The 20,141-nt window shown below is 45.6% G+C and overlaps 1 protein-coding gene across 1 annotated transcript; it reads right to left on the bottom strand.

Moving 5' to 3' along the window:
* Nucleotides 1-5,334: 5,334 nt before the first annotated feature.
* On the bottom strand, nt 5,335-19,954 carry Nup37 (nuclear pore complex protein Nup37). Its single transcript, XM_070527006.1, has 7 exons — nt 19,736-19,954; nt 16,773-16,897; nt 14,770-14,839; nt 11,718-11,903; nt 10,062-10,246; nt 6,870-7,005; nt 5,335-5,570 (listed from the first exon to the last, which is right to left on the bottom strand). The coding sequence occupies exons 1-7, from the start codon at nt 19,907-19,909 to the stop codon at nt 5,454-5,456; spliced, it is 993 nt and encodes a 330-aa protein (XP_070383107.1). The 5' UTR covers nt 19,910-19,954; the 3' UTR covers nt 5,335-5,453.
* Between the last annotated feature and the right edge of the window lie 187 nt (nt 19,955-20,141).

Raw genomic sequence — 20,141 nt, 5'->3', positions numbered from 1 at the left:
GCCTACATCTGCGATGTTTTCACTCAACTTTCACATCGAAATTGCATTTATTTGTCTACACCATTCGGTAAAACAATTCGCTTCGTTGTTGGTACAGTGAATTCGTACGCATAAAGGCCATTAAAGGCACCGAAACCAGTGCATGGACTGTTCTCAGCTGCTGCTCGCTTTTCCGATCGCGAGGTGGATCGGGTCCAGAGGGGTGTTGGGGAAAGCTGGACCCCTGGGACGATCGACTGCTGCTCAGAAAAGATAGTTTGTTTCACCGTGGTCGTCGGCGCTTGCCATTATCCCGTTATACTACAGAAGCTTTAGAATTGTAAAGGTTTCATTCTCAAAACAACGCTAACGCCAGTATCTGGTAGGCCCATGAAGTGAGTGAAGATTCTGGGACGTACATTGCGAACGAGAACATTGAAAGCAAACAATCATGAATTTACATCTGCCACGATTTTGTAGCAATGTAGCTCGATTTCATCTGCCACACTTATCATCCACCGTTCACGATCGGCCGATGCCGTTGATAACGCGGGCGAAGCGTCGCTCTGACCACTGACTAAGCACGAAAAGGAATTGAATCGTAAAAGGCATCGCTACAAATTTAATCGCGGACTGTTACGTTACTTCTACGGTCATATGATCGCAAAGGGATGACGACAACTCGGCCGTGACGAATGATGGCTGCACGTCAATCATACGTAGTACGTCATCCAGTTCGATGAGCCGATGGCGCCACAGCTCGCTGTTAGCGGGTAAAGTGAAATCTGCACTGCAGTAATAGACCTTGAATCTCTTTATTCACAAGTCGGACAGCATTGGGCCTATGCAAGGTGCGTTATGGAAATGGATGGAAGGGGAAGGAAGGATAAGCAGATGACAGCTGCCAGCGGGGTCATCATATGCACGTCTGCACATCAGAGGCTGTATACATCTAGGCCAAAAGCGAGTTGGGCACGACACAAGGTCGGCGTCTTCAGCTCAGAAAAACCACAGGCATGCCGACACACAGCATTAGTGAGCACCATTTCATCAGTGCAGTTTCTACAATTAATCTATCAAGTGACTCAACTGCGATGATGAACTATCACCATGCAAGTTTTGGGTGGAGCTATTGATGGCATGCCTGTGCAAGGCTAGATCTGCATGCCCTAAGCTAGCACCATCCTCCTTCTTGAATGTGGCCTTCACTAATGGCAGAAAACTTGAAAAGAGGTGTTAAACCAATCGACCTTTAACGATAATTCTTTTCACAAAGTTATTTTTCTTTCTGCGATTTTTCTTTTTGGGAAATTACTTCTCATGCACGGAAATAAATTTGTGCTTAACATGTGTGCCTATCCAATGGCGTATGTTTCTGCTATATCACTCGTCAACGTGCGACTAAACGCAATTCTTCCAGCAGCACACTTCTTGGTGAAGGTGCTACGTCAGGGGATAGACAATGTCTCCTGTTTTGGTACTTCAGGCCGTTATTGACAATTAAGAGCACAATAACTCTGGTTATAGCTCTGGTTAGACTCAGTGCAACAATACTGAAAGAATGATGTGGGGCTCCCGCATCGTAGGAAGGCACGCGCAAAAGTAGACGCCATGAAAGACGATGAAGTGCATTGGCTGCACGCACGTTCTTCTGGCCCACCATTAAAGAGACAGCATGTATTTTGCCAGCCTCTGTCTTCAACGTACGTTACAATATATTGTTGAACCTAGCAATAGCGAAATCAGTGGGGAATGCGATAGAATTTGCTTTCGCAAGAATTTTGTTGTAGCAAAATCAGACAGCACAGACAGGTAATGCGTCGCAGAACAAAGCTTTACAGCAAAAATTCCATTAGCCTACTTTGGCAAGCTTGCGAAGATATTAGAGTTTTATAATAGGGACCCCAAAGAGCTTTGCGGGTGTTGGCGTTGGGGCACGCAGGAACGAAGAGTTAAGAGTGAGAGCTTTGCGTTTGCGGATAGTGTCTTGTACTTGCAGCGCTACTACAGCACTGAAAATACAGAGGTAGGAAATGCATTGAAACTTATGGGCGTTCGCTGGGGTTACGAAAATATTTCGCTGCCGAGAGAATTTCGTAGTCGCGGGATTTTGTTATCGCGGATTTTGACTGTATTGTCACCAGTGCTGCTTCTAATGTTTCCAGTAGTCTAATGCAAATGCAGACTGCCTAATGCTCTCCTTTAGCAGGTCAAGTAACTATACGCAATAGCTAATAATTTACTCATATTACAAGGTAGGTTACTTTGATAGGAACACGTCTCCTAAGGCTGCAGAAAGGCAGGCCACTAGTGAAGTGTTTGAGATATTTAAGTTTACCAAGAATCCTCAGCCTAGCACCAGTTCTTTCAACATATCCATGTGAAATACGCTAGCATCCAATGCTGCACTAGGAAATCAAGAGAATCCCGTGGGATCATGCGTGGGGTTCTTCAGCATCACAATTTGTGGTACAAGAATGACACTTACAGACCTAATGTTCCGAAACGAGCAGTGGCTCAACAATTCGTACTATAATGCCAAGTGGCTGTGTTATGAATACTGCCTTGCATCTACTCAATCAACACGTCTACTCTAAAACTAAGATGCTACTGAAGATCACTGAAGGGTTTTTAGCACTAAAGAATTGTTCCTGGAGCATAATTAAAGGGGCTCAATTTTCAGTAATAACCATTTATGTCATTATACCCAGTGAAGCCAGGGAAAGCAAAGGAAATGTCTTTCTTAAATTTTAGATGTAAAAATAAGCATGTGGGTTAAATTTGCGATAAGCTTCAACTTGCCAACAGTAGAAGCTGAGCCCACAACTTTCGCACAATACATGCGCAGGATATCAGCGTGGCTTCCCATTTGCATTTTGTCTTTTTCCTCTGTCGTTCACACTTTGCTTCATTAAGAAAACAAAGCTTGCCAATTTAAACCACATGCACAATTATTTCTGCTTCAATTAAAAGAAAACCAGTTTTCTCTGGCTTGACACGGTTGTTTTTCATAACATGTCACATAGCTGAGGGCTACGCACAGGAGTTTTATATAATGACTGCCAAAGTATCCATTTTGTGAAATGAGTTGATTGCAGAGAATGTGACCTGAATCCAATACCCCTGCTGCGTGGACATGAAAATGACAACTGCCGAGTGCTTGAAGTTTTAGTGCTGTTAGATTGATGCCATATTTACAAAAATTAGCAGCATTCACCCATATAGTGCACATTCATGTACCCAAGGACAAGGATCACTGGCATGCTTTTTTTTTATGTGTAGCAAAGCTAGATTGCTAAAGTGGACAAATACACAATTAGTATTCTTGATTTTCCAAGCTAGACTGCTCAGAAACCTGGGCCTACATCATACGAGAGCACCAGCTGTCTTGAATACTCACCGTCATGTTATTTGCACCATGCAATTTATCCGGTATCTACAAAATATGCATATTCAAAGACTCAATCACCCGAAAACCCTATGGTACACAAATCCACCCGTAATAAAGTGCCCATACAGAAGAGATAAAGTTTAATGTTAACTGGAAAGGATAGCCTAGCCAATAGTGACAGGCATGGCTTATTAACCCTTTCGCTGTCACGCACGTACCGGTACGTCATCGCGCTTCCCCCCCAAAACTGTCACTGACGTACCGGTACGTTCTCTATCGTGCGTTCAAAATTTCGCGCCAGAGCGCAAAGCTGGCGCTCCTGGATTGGCCACGCAATCTGTTGACTCTTTCTACAAGTTCGTATGTTCGCCCCGCCCTTTGTTACTCCGTGTATTGAAGAGTACGGCGCGATGGCCACTCCCCCCTTTCTCTTTGCTGAGTGGCGCGGTGGCTCCGTGTTCGCTGTATCATGCGTCGCGCGCTTGTGGTTATGGGTTCAAGGGTTGCTCTGCCATCTCCGCTGGTTTGAAGGTTTCTATTTTTCTTCTGTTGGTGTGCCTGCTACGGCGCGTCAAGTTCAGGCGCACGTGCCGTTGCCTCTCCGAAAAGAGCGACTCGTTGCTGCTTTCGCTCTCTCGCCGCACCCTCGCTTTCGACTTGCAGCTGTAAACGTAAAGCCCTTCGAACTTTGTTTAGCCTTTTTCCATCTCTCTCTGTCATCTTGATCACGCAACGTCCCATTTATCTCCGTTGTGCGGGCGACTGAAAGCGCATCCCCCCTGCGCGCGGTTACTTTCGGATGGCTCAGCGCGCGGGACCTTCCTCTGCTCATTGGAGCGGTGGCTCCATTCCGAATCAGAATACGAGCCGAGCTCGGATTCGGACTCGGACAGAGTCGCATGCGAGAAGAGGGTTCCGCATCGTCAGATTCGGATGTTGAAGGGATTTTATAGTCAGGCTGATGATGATGATGATGTTTACTAACAACAGCTGCAGAACACTGAAATGTGTATGTTACATTGACTATGTTATTTGTATACCAATCATAATCAAAAATAAATTGCTATGTTCATTCCATGTTATGCACGTTCCCTGAAACCAAGCCGACACTGGGGGTGCGTCATGGTCAGAAAGGTCCGACAGCGAAAGGGTTAAACAACTCCAGGTGTAATAGACAATCAAGGATGAAGAAAAAAAAGAGTGAAAAAAAAACTTAAAATGCATTATAATACGCATTCCAGAATGTAGGCAAGAGTGAGCACCATGAAATGGACGAAGTGAAATAGGTATCACATTATCCATTAAAGTTCCCGTGGTGGCAAAAGTACACATCATGTAGTAGCACATCTACAATAGAGCAACTGTACAGCTTATTAGATGTCAGACATTGTAGGTAATGGTTTTCTCACAGAAAAACTATATATATTTCCTTACTACCATATAGTATTCGTAATCATTCGATTCGAATAAGTGTCTGTACTGGTACAAACTGGACACACTGCGGCAATTTCTCACCATCACATTCCTTACCAGACGTGTCATCCCTTCTGGCTCGGTTACCAACACTGCTTTATGTGAAATTTTTATATTACATGGTAGTAGTAAAAACATTTTCGGAGCACAGCAGACAAATGACATTAAATCTTTATGCATGCTACAACTACAAATAATGGCATTAAGTTAAGCATTTAGACATTTAGGCCTGTATTTGGTAACAATTCATTTCGTCTTCCATTATCATTTGCCACGGTGGAGACTGACCACAGCAATAATGCCGGTGTTCGAGCCACTGATAAAGTGCGAAATGAATAGAAATTTAAATTGCAATACTTCCTGGACAAATATACTTGTCCAAAAATATGGCCCGTAATGTAATTTTTTTGTGTGTCTGCGGCGGAGGTAATAAAGACATGATCGACCACAGACACAGTGAGGCATGGCTTCACAAACAACATACACAGCAATGAGAAGGTAGATGTTTGCTTTATGACATCGACCGGAGAACAAGAACATGAGTCTATGTACAAGAGGAGGAAGGGGGGAGCTGTGCTGGCGCCCTCTTGTGACCAAGAGGGAAAGGTCACTAGCAGGAGATGACCCTGAGGAGGTGCACCCTGCCGTCGCCGCCAAAGGCCAACACCGGATAGTTGTGGTGCCATGAAATGCCGCCTCCAACGTTGAGCGTTATGTCTAGGAGGACCTGCACGGGTACAGCGACATTGCCTTGTTAGCACAAACATGAGGTGATGGCGGACATGACAGCAAAATTGCAATTCAAGCCGGTAGGCCATTCGTGTCAACGGACCAAGATCAGCTGGAAATGACAACTACAGAAATGCAGACCGACATGACATATGCAAAATACCAAGTTTTTTAATTAATTTTAATTTAATCTTCAACTTCTGGCACTGAAAACCTGTGGGTGTATATATATATATATATATATATTATGATCTCATTTCAGTTATAAGGTCCATTTTTATCATATTTGCTTCTAATGTTATGCAAGCTTCCCTTTTTGTGATAGATTAGAGAAAAGTCAGCTTCTCAGATTTCACTAAACAGGCTACATCAATGGCTTCTGCATAAATCAAAGAGGCCAAGTAATACTAATCATTTTGCTCTGTTTACCTTAGAACAGGTTGCGAGACTTCGAAGCTAACACTCGGAAGAGCGTATTGCTCAGACGAGTGTTTTTCCGAGTTTTTTCTGAAATCAGACTCACACCCACACCTCACTCAAGCTTAGACCCTCGGATAGTTCTGAGGACAAGTTAGCCAATTTACAAGTGAGTTCGCCATCACATGAGCTCAAGTGGTCGCTGTGACCTCCAGCACCTTCTGGTGAATGCAAAATGAAGTCTGGTGATCGGCTGACAAGTTGATAATGTCTACCCTACCAAAGCAACACCTGAACTACGAAAAATTTCTCAGCGGAGGACTTTGGATTAGTTCCATCCATTTGGATTTCGAGCATGCGAAACTTGATAAACGTTTTTGCATCCCACCATCTGTGAGCAGCTGGTGTAGCTACAAATAGACCAATCTCGCCACACTCATAACGCACGTGCGGTGGCCCTACAGGTGTCGCGACAGCAGTCATCGCTGCTTTTACTTGGGTGAGAGGCAACATTGAGGTGAATGGAGAGGACAATGACATTGCGAACTTTTCTAAATTTGGGAGAGAAGTCAGGGCGTGTGCCTCCTCAACACGACTCCTACTTTTGAGTCTTTATTCTCACCTCCATGCCTTTTGAACTTGAGCGCCAAGGAGGTTTGTCATGGTGCAAACACCACATGCTTCTTACCCCGGCTGCTCTGCTGCCCGCTAGAAACTACTACTGCAAGCAGGCTTTGCGGCAGAGGTGGCCTAGTGAAACTGGTTGCGAAATTGGTCGGTTGAACTGACTACCTCGCACTCAAACAGAGGAATGCCACAACCGTAGGGGCAGTCGGCGGCTGGTGGCAGCCGACAGTTGTGACAAGAGCGCGACAGTCACCTGGTTCGTCTTCAGGTTGTGCACCTTCACTGCATTGTTGGGATGCCCTCGGCTGGCGCACACTTCGTCCTGGACGCACGAGAAGGCCAGCTCGCTGACAGAAGTGCTGTGCAACGACTTGTGGTCCAGGGGCCGGCTGCAATCCACAATCGAAGTCCATAAGACCACAGTCGCAGTTTTGCCGCAGGGCGTGGCACCTAGCTGGTGTTCCATGCTGCTACGAGCCACCATGTGCAACTGAACAGGGGCAAGAGGGAGCGATGTCACTCCTAACATTTCTGTGTGATTATCAGGGTTGTCCATGCTCAAAGTCATCTCGTAGCAATTTATGGAGCAGAAAAAATTTCATTCTGGAGCAGATTGGAGCATAAAAATTCTGATTTTGAAGCAGTCTGGAGCATGCAAATTTTAATTTAGAGAATTATTATAATTAAGTGGGGGTAACAGTGACAAAACTTTGCATTCTGCAGCATTGAATAAGTGTTGAAGAGCAGCCTAAAGACGTTTTTGCGATATCCTGGCATTAAGTGCTGGTGCAGTGACTGGAGGCGTTTCCCAACAAAAGTTCTGAAGAAGCTCGGGTAAGTGAACATCGCAGTGGCTTATTCAGAGAGCTTCCCGGGTAATGTGACAGCACCAACTGACTCAAACCAAGATTCTGCACGTTCCGACTTCACTTTGCCACTTGCTAGATGCACTAGAAGCACTTAGACATCTGGATTTCACATAAGAGTGACCAGGTGCAAGCCCCTTGAATGAGCCAAAAGTGGCTCGTCTTAGGTGTTTGCGCTGTTACGTTTAGTTTTGAGCCAAAAGGAGCAACACTCCTCCTCCCTTGGCCTCTCCTTTTAAGACTCCCTTCTCTACACATGCCTTCCCTTACTGGTCGCCCTCTCAGTTTGTGCTTTTTCATTGCGGTGATTGCGCTGCTCAGCCATGTGATCGACGTGATATCAGGATGCACAATCACCGCAATGACGGGGCTCGGGACTGCGTTTAAGAGCAACTGTCACTGCACCAGCGCGAGTCAAAACAAAAAGCAAGGCACAAAAATAGGCTGCCAGTGACGCGCAGATGCAACTGCGTGTTTCTGCAGAAACGGTGACAACACAACCATGCGACCCTAATCCACCAAGAGGGAGGCACGGATAAGCCCCAGACATGTTTGCCTGCCCCTGCTCGCAGTTCACGTGGCAAGATGAAAGAATATCTCCACCCTTAATTTTCTTTGTGTTGCTTACTGGATGCGGCCATTTGCAGTCACAAAAGCCTTTTGGTTTTGCCCTCTGGAACAGCTTGCTTAAATTAGCAGTTATTAAATTTACTTACAGTTGTTCTTTTATTTACACATACTGCCAATCCTGATTGGGATCATAGCAGGAGGGCACATACAAAATGGTAAAGACATATTTGTTAAAATGTTTATGCAATACATTGTAAATATGCACGAAGGATGGTCGTGTATAATGTGATTAACAACAAGGAACAAATAAAAAAAATAAGCTAAAGTGGAAATAAATATGTTCTGGGAATCAACAAAGAGGTAGCACATTCAGAGGTGGAAAGGAACATTCCCTAATACGTAACTATGCCATAGAGATTTTATTTTCTATGGCTGGTGCAAAATATTTCAAGTTAAGGGCTGTTACCAATGTGATCAGACTAAGAGGTTTGCAAAGACAATAGAAGAATGAAATTCCCTCCCTTAAGGATATCATTAATAAGGATATGCTATTTTGCTTTCACATTCACTTTGCATCGTCACACTAGTGTTTTGTAATGTTACCCTCTTTTTACATCTGCATTAGTGTCTTAGTAATATGTCCGGTAAACATACGTATCTTTTGAGTAATATTGCACTATCTTCAGCTTTTTTCTAACATTCTCCCTTGCTGTTATAAAATCGCTTATCTATGGGCTGTATGTGTACCATATGAAATACTATATATGGTAGTGATGAGTACTGTATTATATGAGGTAACATTTGAGTAATGTAGTATGTTGTATTGTTCAGGAAATAATGATGGCTGTTTTTGACTTTAGTTTTATGACTTTGGAAGAGCTTCTTCAAATAGCATGACCTATTCAGTTCTGGCCAAGACATCCACCCTGTGTCAGCCTAAATAGGGGCCAACAGTACTATAAGTAAAATAATGACGATGAATGGTACTAGTTGCAATAAGCTACAATTATATAGGAATCTGCAGTTGGCACCAATTTTGCAACGGTGTTACAATGTTGTCTGAGAAGTTAATCTTACTAAAAAATGCAAAAGAAAGTTGCAGACATCAGCTAGGCTCATCAGGTGCATTTATTGTACTTGAACTCACACTCAATGCTTAGTGACTGAACTGCGACATCAAATGAAGTCATAGCACTGGATTGACAGGGACATGACAGACGACAGGATGTGCGCTTTGTATAGTTGTGTTTAAAAATGCAGATAAAGGTACAAGGGAGATTGTAGAAGCAAGCTTGATTGAAAAAGGTGCAAACTGCGTCTGTGCCCCGTCGATTTCTCTGAGCAGAAAGGAAATAGCCTACCTGGAAAATGCTGGGTCGCATGTGCGATGGTTTTCACTTGTGTGAGACGGTATAAATACCATGCTTTTCTGAAATAAAATGCAGTTGATAGATAGCGCACGTACTGTCGTCTTTCATGTCCCTGCCAATCCAGTGCTGTGACTTCAATTGATGCAACGAACCAACTAGCCCAAAAATCTGCACTCCTGAACTGCGACACTCAGAGCGCGTGGCTGCTGGCACTTGTTGTGCCCCTGGTGGTCGCTGGGTAAACCGCGCCAATGCACTGTGGTATATGATGAGGGCGTGAGCGTTTGTGACAGAGCCACTAGATTTGGCTCCTCAGTGGCGACAATTACTAGCGCAAGCCGCCATGCGATCAGAGTATTGCGTTAGAACTGCTGAGAACTGTAGAGCTAGGGTCAACTTTTGCACACAGTGGTGTATATATATTTTTTTAAAGTGGAACTCTCACTGCAAGCTCTCCCAGACTTTCCCAACTGTGGCTGCTGTCCTGCCGAACAGCTCGCACTTAACACCAGATGCTCTAACCATTACGCCGCAATCGCACGCGCGGTACTTCCATCGTGCCGATGCCAACCAGCTCTTTGAGGTGATCGCCAAACGTGTCCCATTGCGTAGCGCGGTGACTGCGTAGCGCGCCCCCACCTGGATCGCGACGTCTCCCACAGGTAGCAGTTGCTTCCAACCACCGCACCCAGCAGCTGGCTGTTGCCGGGGGACCAGGCGGCGGCCAGAACGCAGCCCGGCTGCCCCACCTCCATGGACATGAGGGCCTGCCCCGTCATGGCATTGTACAGCCGCAGCGTGCCCCGCTTCTCGGCCACCAGGAGCTGTGCGGCGAGCAAGGCACAAAAAAAAAAAGCAAAGATGGCACTGTCAAGTTATTTATCTTTTTTTATGGTTCCCCTGATGCACCTCGCGGGGACTGGCAGTTTGTATCCACAAAGATGCGACAGTGCACTCTCACTGGGCTCATTCATAGACGCCTTGGCAGATGCCACTTAAAGGGACACTCAAGGCAAATGTTAAGTCAAGCTATAGTGACAGATTAGTCCTCGAGAATATCTAAGGCGTCAATGTTATCGCAAGCAGAGCCTTAATAATGGAGAAATTGAGATAAACGCAGGACATGATTAGAGACTACCCCAGGACAGTCAAGCACTTGCGCGATGACGAAAACACTCCTCAGTTGAATGATGTCACTAGTACTGAACCACTCATTCCAAGAAAACATCCTTGTATTGTACTATAAGACGAAATAAAATGCTATTTGTCCAGTTCTATGTCATTTTTAGAAAAACGAACTCATTGCAATTACTCTTGACAACGACGCGAGTGATCTAAAGGTATCGTTATAGCTCGCCTCCGAAACGGCCAAATTTTCGCGTTTCAGTAGTTACATTATCGCATAGTGCTGCGCTTCTTTTGCTGACTTGCGAAACTCGCACAAACTTCAAGTAACAGAGAACTCAACTTCCGCGTGATGTAATGGGATGCCCGAACGGTCTACGCCACTTGACCAAAAAGCCACCGCAGTGGCGAATCCACCGCTCTGTCTTGGCTCGGTATGGCTGTCTGCCAGGCACCATTTTACTCACCGACGGCAGAAAAAGGTGGTGATAGCGTATGCAACATCACCACTTCCCCGGCGTGGGACTTGAATTTCCGAAAAGGCATTCGGACCCTTCAGATGCAATTTTCTCGTAAACAAAGTCTGTTCTTGGCATGAAAAAAGTGTTGCAAGGTTTTTCGAATAGTATATTAACAGACCACTTTAACTTAGTATTTTCCTTTAGTGTCCCTCACTAAGCGCAACTGTGCCACAATTGGGGCGCAATCGGGGGAATGTTGCTGGAAGAACGTGTTTGGTTGTGCTGCGTGCGACTGGCCTAGGCTGCGCCGCCGCCGAAGTTGGTGCGGCCTAGGCACAAACGAATGCGCGCTCCGAGCAACGATCTTCGTGCCTCCTCACTGATTGATTTGCCGAAGTTTTTGACATGTTTTTATGCGATTTTATATATCAAATTCTGGCTATATCGAACTATTTTGTGATCACTGCGCTGTTCGATATATTGAGGTTCGACTGTATATACAGAAGAGGAAAGGACATATGTACAACATGCAGGCTTAATTAACATTTCAGCCAGGGCCTGTTGTTCTAGGCTTTGGTTTTTAAAAAGCCACGCCTAGCCTAAATGCTACTCAAACCTATATTTTGCACACATGTCCTTTTGTGAGAATGCCTGCTGTATTTGACTGGTATTATTGTTATTACAGTAAGAGGGAAACAAGGCTTCTCACCTTTCCCAGCTCATCGGGATGCCAGATAACTGCGGTGCCAGCTGACCGCAGGGCAATGCGCGCCTGCTGTGTGCCGTCCAGACCCCAGATGCGGCAGGTGTTGTCGTCTCCGACACTGGCCAGGGCCTCGCCCGACTGCGGCTCAAACGCCACGGCGTTCACGGGACCTTGGTGGCCAGAGAGAATCTGCAGCATCACAGGGACAAAGCATAGCAGACAGCAGTAGAATAGATGAGCCTGGTATAATGGAAGAATCTCTTTCGCTCAATTCTACTGCCTTCTAACCATCCACCGTACACAACCGGCTGAACACTGGTGGAGCCCCACTCAGACCAGTGACAAAGTGTGCAAAGGAATAGCATTGAAATAGAATTGTTACATAACCCAAACCTAGGTTCCACAATGACACACTGAGATACAGTAGAATTTCGTTGATACAATGTCGTTTCGTATGATTTTGTGGCGCAAACATTCGTGAACAGGAACACAAAAAATGACGCAATACAGTTATGCTTCTTTCCTAGTGATTAATGTGCTTCCGGAAAATGCAATCTATTGTTACCTACATTCAGTGCATTGCCAAATTGCGATCATGTTATACGTTTTCCGGCCGCTAATTCCCATGCCAACATGGAAAGGCACGAGGCATGCGCGATTAAGAGCAGTAGGCGGAGCCACGGCAGCTTCCCCACAGCCCACACCCACCAGTGTGACATGAAAAATGTCTACATGTGCTCAGTTTCCTTTACAGGTATCAGCATAGTGGAAGCGTACTACAGTGAAAGCTCGTTAATTTGAACTTCAATAATTCGAATTTATGGATAATTCGAACTGCACGATTTGGTCCGGCCAAGCTCCACAGAAGTCTATGTATAAAAAAGTCTGTTAATTCCAACGCGAGAAGGTTCCCTCACGGGTAATTCGAACTACGCTCGCCTGACACACGGCCAGAGAAGCGCGCCTACTGCCTACACACAAGGCTGTATTGCCTCCTAAACGGAGAGAACGGCGAGAGAAGGCAAAATCGCAAAAAAATCTAACCGACGCGGGGTCAGCCAGAAGGCAGCGGCGGCTGCCGCCTCTCCGTTCTACGTAACCTCCGAGACTTCTTGCCCGTTGCAAATCTCGGAGGCTTTGCAAATCTTGTACAGCTGCTAATGTTGTGTGGAGACGGCACTGCAAGCGTCAAAACACAGCGAATCAAGTACGTCACAGCTGCGCTTGCAATCAAGAACCAACGAATCAGGGCCTTCGCCACCTTCACATGTTCGGCATCTTTGTCTCGGCAGTCTTCATCGGTTGTGTACCTCTGTTTTCAGCTTAGGAGGTATCGGCCGTCGCGATTCATTGTGATGGTGTTAAGCCTCGGCTAACGTTCGTTTAGTGGACATCGGTGGTGTGGCACAGTCGGACCCAGAGCTTTGACTTGAAGATGGCGTGTGCCCGCGGCACATGCCATCACTTTCTGACACGGCAAATTTCTGACATGCCCTGCTTCCAAATCGCAGTGTACTGTTGCTCTCCTTCACTTTCGTTAGTTCGAACTTTCGTTAATTCTAACTGAAGCGGCTTCCCCTTGCGGTTCGAATTAACGAGCTTTTACTGTAGATGCTTTTAACAGGTGATAACCCAAACACGCCACCATTCCCTGACACAAGCAGCGTGAATTGAGCATCACATTCCGCTCTGGTGGCATCATATTTCGGTGTCGCCCGTTAACTCTAGTTCGTTTCAGTTTCCCATTGCCCTCTCAAAACACTACACAACAGGAAAACAACACAGCGCATTTCAGGTTGCCCAAGCCTGACCAGCTTGGCGCGCATTGGCATCTTGCACTGAGATGATTCGCACCAAGCGGGCATGTCAAAACTTTGCGGCGAAATGACCCCTCCGCAGAAGTCCCTAAAATTCGGCTTGGGTCAGCAGCAGAAGTCAGCAGCTTGCAGAAGTCACAAAAAAAAATGACAATGTGCACCCAAGAAAAAGAAGCAAGACTGATAAATGGAGACTGGTGAAGCACCTTAAATAATGTACACATTTTTGCAAGGCTGGCACATTTTTTTTTTTTAAATTATGGCAGGCCCATACATGGTTAGGCTATCTGAAATTTAATTTTTCAGTAGGATAGACCACTGATTAGTTCGAATGCTACGCCAATGCATTGTGGAACAATGCGCTCACACTGGACACGGAGACATTTAGGAGGTGAAACTCCCGTCAGCGTGAGCGTGAGCGACCAGATAAGGTCACAATTGTTCTATGCGTCGACGGGGCCGTATACAGTGGCGGCGCCATGCGGTGCATCGTAGAAGCCGCAGCGGAAAAAAAAAATGCAGCGCCCTGGCAGGCGGCTTCGGCGCGCTCTCAACGACAGTAATTTGTTTCCAGGTCACCAGCACGATAAGGCTCCGTGGGCTTGTGACCTTTTCTGGTTGCCGCAAACAGCGGAGTTTCCACTCATAAATGTTTCTTGCTCCTTGACACTGGAACACCGTGTCACACCCCAAGAAAGTTTGGTGTGAGGCCAGACGGCGCAACAGCATCGCAAGCGACGTCACGTAATAGCCTGAATGGCTCGCCCTAAAGATATCTTAAGCGACGCTTAAGACGCTTTGTCACCGTGCAGCGGTGACTTTGTCACCGCTGCCCGGCCAATGTGATGCGCAATCATGTTTTGCACAAAAGCTTGCAAGAAGCTATTCCTTTACAGCACGTGCAATGCTTATGCTTGCCGTCATCTGCTCGAGTTGGCATGCACGTCACCTCTACAGTATGCCACCAGGGCCACACCACCGTTTCGTTGCACACAGCCTATAACCACCTGGACACCTAAGAAATGTCCTGCCTTGGGAGTGTGTCGCATGTGTAACTGAAAGGTACAATGCTTCTGGGTGAACGTCACTCCGTGTAACAAGGGGTATCGAAGCAACACCGTGGAGTTCCCACAACCTCGAAAATATCTGTCGGTATTCCTGTGCACACTTGTTAGTGGCTGGCACCAAGTGGAGCTGCTACGCGAACTGAAACCGGTTGGTCGAGCTGGACAACCCACCTTGACTTCGTCTTCTTTCAGGTCAGAGTAGAAGAGACGCACGTCATTGTCCAGGCTCGCCGTTGCGAATCTGAAAAGACCAGCCACAATGGCGGATATAAATTCGGGTGAGGAGAGCAGGCTCTCGAGATAAAAATCTCGCTCCGCGCCTAGTGCATACATGCCTCAATCGCCGAATATGTTGTAAATGTACTGTAATGTCCAGCTTTTAGTCTTTGCTCCCGAAATATTGGCACAGTTTAACCTGCAAACGACTAATATTTCTTGGAACCAATAAGAAGCAAGTAAAAAAGAGAGAGAGAGAGAGAGAGACCACTGATGCCTTCTGGGGGATAAAACTGTATGTCATTAGCAACTTCCTGGAGAACTTGCCAATATTTCGTGTGTTTTATTAACACAGTAATTAGTACTGATTGATTAAGAACCTCTTTAATTATTACTTGAAGGCCACAATGTCAACACAGGGTTTGTAGAGGTCATTTTAAAGCCTCCAGTTTTCAAATAACTGCATCTGATAACTTGCTCACGCTATTCAAGCGTGACGTTCATTCTTCGCGATTCATAGTCATGACTGAGAAATGTTTACCAACAGCCTTGCCCTCTTCATTTTCACCTCATCAACAACACGTGTGCCTGTTGGAATTTTACACTGTCTTAGCTTCAATTTTACATTTCTTCTCTTTTGGTAGTTGTATCATTTGCAGTGTACCCCCCCCCCCCCCCCCGGTAAAATAATGGCCTCCAGGTGCTTGTAATATTCTGGTTCAGATTAGTACGTAAGGTATTCATGTAATTAATTACTTGAATTACATTTTTTTCCGGTTTTATAATTGGTTGTTTTTTTCTCATTCTGCAATGCTCACTGTAATTCAAGTATTTTTTCCAGTAACCAACTACATTTAAACCAGTTACCAGGAGCTACAGTAGAATGATCCCGGTAGTGGCACGCAACAGTTTTGCAGATGCACATGTTAAGACAGGCAAATCTAGCTCTCAGTATTTGCTTCTACATCTTAACGGCAGGTTGCCCACGGAGGACGAAAATAAATGGTCGGCAGTGGATTCCACATCTCACGATGGTTTCACGTCGCTATGCAGCTTGGCGTGCCACCATGTCAGAATGCTCATTGTTCAGTGAATTTAAGTTCACTTTCTTTTTCACTGTCATTGGATAGTTCTTGACCGCCGTTCACTGATTTAACTGTTCAGTGTTTGTATGTTGCCCAGCTGTTCATAAGTTACAGCACCACTATTCTCCCAACAGTGTCACTGCTGATGCCCCCCTCTCTCTCTTTCTCTCTCTCTCTCACACACCACGAACAAAGAGGAATGGGGACAGATGAAAACTACCAAAAGCAACGCACCATTTGCAAAAATGTTGCTGCTCATGGGTGAGAAAAATATTTTCTCACCAAATGATCTCGGCCACAGAATAGCAAAACACAGCATTGACCCCATTTTCAACAGCTTTGCCTTCAACATGCGCCGAACCCTGCACACACCTCTGCGCTGCCAGAGCCTAAAGAATGGCAGCACATACGTTGTTACCCACGCTTAGGTGTAGGGCAACATATGGAATTGTCAGTTATATTTAAAAAGCAATTGTGCTCACACTTCCTCCTTGGAGGAAGAGGGGAGCACCTAGAAGCAGAAATGCAGTCTGTGAACGAGCGCTTGTGGTTAGAAAGCACTAGGTGGCGCTCACTATTTTGCAAATTGCCAACTGTTAGCGAAGAAAAACGATGCTTGAACAGTTGCAGAGGATGTACTGAGCCTGCCCATTCTATTTACGACATTTGAGCAATATTAAAGACATCTGGAGAAAAGTATCATAAAAGTAATCTATTACTATTTCAGCAATTGCTCAATTAATTTTCTGGGGCAGTAATGGGCTGCCACATTAAATTATATTCGTGAATGAAGTGGTTCTATTCAGATGCTCTTTTATTTTTGTAAGGGCACAGGTTTGTTCTGGATAGATAAACAAAATTCAAAGCATTCACCTAATCCAGACGGGTTGCAACACAAGGGACATGTTGGGGCTCCAAGCAATGCACTGGATGGGGGCATCGTGGTTAAACTTGCGCAGGATGCTCGCATCAACTGTTTTCAGCTCATGGTCTTCATCCTGCAGAGGCAAAACAGGAGAACAGACCAATGATTTATGGCCACTTGCTTGTCCTGCAAGTGTTCTTCAATAAGCACTTCCCAACGCCGGTTGCTGAAAGGATGATAGTGCGTGTTACTTTCACACATTCCACCGACACTTCAAGTGCTCTCAGTGAAGTAAGGCTTAAAGGCAAGTTATGCAGATCTAATGTGCATGTTCGATTATGAAGTGGTAAAAAAAAATTAAATTATGGGGTTTTATGAGTCAAAACCACAATCTGATTATGAGGCACGCTGTGGTGGGAGACTCTAAAAATCTGGACCACCAGGGGTTCTTGTACTACACACCTGAATAAAAGTACACGGGTGTTTTCTCATTTTGGCCCCCGTTAAGATGTGGCCACCGTGGCTGGCATTTGATCCCACGACCTCGTGCTTAGCAGCCCAACACCATAGCCACTTAGCAACCACAGTGGGTACATATGAAGCAGTTAATGTCATGCATGCAACTTTTTAATCTAATTTGGTGCAACGTGTCATCGCATGTGATGTTTATGCACTGCACTGTTCACAAGTTATGCCAAAATGCAAGCTCCAGACCAGGCCTGTTAATTCCTAATAGGAATGGCCAACAGGGCTGCGCGCAAGTTTTGCGAATCTGACGAGACCATGCAACAGCTTCTGTGCCCTGTTACGATCGGCCTGCGGGGGTTGGCAATCTTAGAAGAAGCGACCTCTGAACCCTTCCCAGCCCGCTGCGACGACTCACTTTGTAAGGACAACAATGCGCCTCTTCAACAGCCTGATGGCGCCGGCATGTCTAGCCACATTTGGCGGACCGAGTATTGTTAGTAGATTCGTTGTCACCTTCACGGTTTGCATGGAGCGGGGGAACTCCTGGAAGGGGATGTTTTGTGGTGCGATCTCACGGGCCCCAGAAGTCGGGACAGTCAATGGACAGACATGGCGGCTACTGACTGCGGGGTCAGCTTTGGGATCAAGAAGTGTCTGCTCGGGTCAAGACCCCTGTCTACAAGAAACCCTCTCACCTTGGTGTGTTCAGTGAAACCAAAGTGCAGAAGTGAGTGTGTGAACCCTCCCCCTCAAAGGCGGGTCGACTACGATGCTCTCCCATTGGACGAAAGCTGAACGGCAGTTTTCCCTCACCTAGGGACCTAGGCAGGACAGAGTGTTTTTAAGCAGCCGCTGGCGGCTGCTCGGTGCACATTCTCTTTCAGCCATGCTAGACTGATGAAATGTAATGTTCTCCACCCTTCATGTAGATACTGTAAATAAATCCCATATTCCTCGTTCTCGATGAGAACAAGTCCCTCCCTTCAACAACGTCCTTAGCGTGGATGAGTCGGACGACGGCATGGGCCAGCTACTATCTATTTCATGCCCGACCCCAACTCTTACAGCCCTTACCTATCCTTCAGAGCTCAACTACTTGCTCTGCAAGCTAGTCTCAGCGGCTAGGATCACAGATCACACTCGGAGGAAAATATCTTACACAGGTCCATTTGGGAGGGGGGGCCCTTGCACCTGGCGCACACGTAATGTCTGCATATATTGCAGACTTCTATTAATGTGATCTTGATGGGACTCACAAAACTGGTTGAATGATCCAGCAGGCCAAGTTAAAATGAGAGGCATAAATAACGTCCGAACACACCACCGTCTAATTTGGCACTATTGGGCCAATTCCAATGCACCGCTGGATCAGATGTGCCCACAGTTTTTATGGGTCCATATCAAAAACAATGTGAACCCAAATTTAATGAAGAAAGGTACCATGCCTCTGATTCTGGAAATAAATAATAAGGCTAAACCTGCAATGTTCATCTTTACACAATGAAAGTGTATGTTACAGAATGTCAATAATATGATGTGCCCATATGTTATCCGCCCCTTTAACATTAGTCTCAACTGCTTGAGTCAGTAAAGCTGTGTCCTCACTTGAATAGCAGGCTCACGTGTTTAGGATTTGCATGAGTGTTTTCACTCGAGCAAATTATTTCTTCGGGTACTTCAAAATTTGTTCAAGTGAAATTTCGTTCTACTCATTACTAACAGTAGCCAAGATTTTAGTGGGTAGCCAGATTTGATTGGATCGGTGAAATTAACAGTACTAGCACACATTTACTCACAAGTAAGAAACATCACAAAATCAACTTGCGTATTATAAAACGGACAAAAGGGTGAGAAAGAAGAAAGGAATCAGGGAGTGTGAATTAAACGGCGCATATATAAAAAAAATCACAACAGCACGCACACCGCTTATGGGCTCTGTGCAATACTATTACTGTTCTAATTTAGTTAAACATTACCAACGTTCTGTTTGTATTATAAATATAGTTTATAAATGTTCTGATTATATTGTGATTCCACTGCTGTAGTGCTCAGATCACATCCATAATTGTTTGCAATGTGCCTTAGTCTGGTGCTAAGGCTCATCGACACGGTCATTTCTTGAATGAATGCCAATGAATGAATGCTAACCCGCGGATAGGAATCCCGATGTTTGTATGGCTCAATTATATCTAGCAACAAGTTTGACGAAGGACAAATTGACTTGAACGTGGCGCTGAATCCAGGCTCTATTCGTCCTTAAAATGCAAAGATCACGGACGCAGTCGTTAGAAAATGCGGATAAAAGTGCCGAAATACCATGCTCTTACGGCTGCGTTCGAACGTTTATTATTAGTTTAACTTTAACTGTAGTCCACTTGTTGCAAATGTGACTAGGACTTTACAATAGAGGGGAAAAAAGAGTAGATCCGTCATCTGCTTGCACACTAGAAGCAATGAAACTAGCGACAGTGAGCAACGTGAGATGGTCGGTGAGAAAACCGACCGGCAACTTGACGTTGAAAACAGTCACGGACGCCGCCGTTCCGACAGCCAGAAGAGAAGAGTTCCACTTGCAGGGACAGAACGCGACCGCCTTGATGGTCCCTTTCACGGACAGGGTCCGGTACGGGTCCAAGTCGACGGCGTTCGTGACGAGCTCGGTTGCACTGATCTTCATGCTTGAACACACGCGAAAAATTGCTAAATTCAAGGGCAGAGTTCTGGATGTATGGGTGGATGGATGGATGACGGCTACACCGTTTGTAACGGGCGGCGGCTGGCGCCACCTAGCCTTTTGCTCCCCCCTCCTATGTTTTTTTTTTTATATCTAAGATAGTATAGAAAACATTAGCTCCCCGATTTATGGTATTATCTCTCCCTTGACTTCCTCCACCAATCCTCTAGCCTCC

The sequence above is a fragment of the Dermacentor albipictus genome, chromosome 10 (assembly GCF_038994185.2).
Source record: "Dermacentor albipictus isolate Rhodes 1998 colony chromosome 10, USDA_Dalb.pri_finalv2, whole genome shotgun sequence".
In the NCBI taxonomy this organism is placed as follows: Eukaryota; Metazoa; Arthropoda; class Arachnida; order Ixodida; family Ixodidae; genus Dermacentor; species Dermacentor albipictus.
The sequence above is the reverse complement of the archived record's forward strand: the minus strand, read 5'-3'. Positions and strand labels throughout refer to the sequence as shown.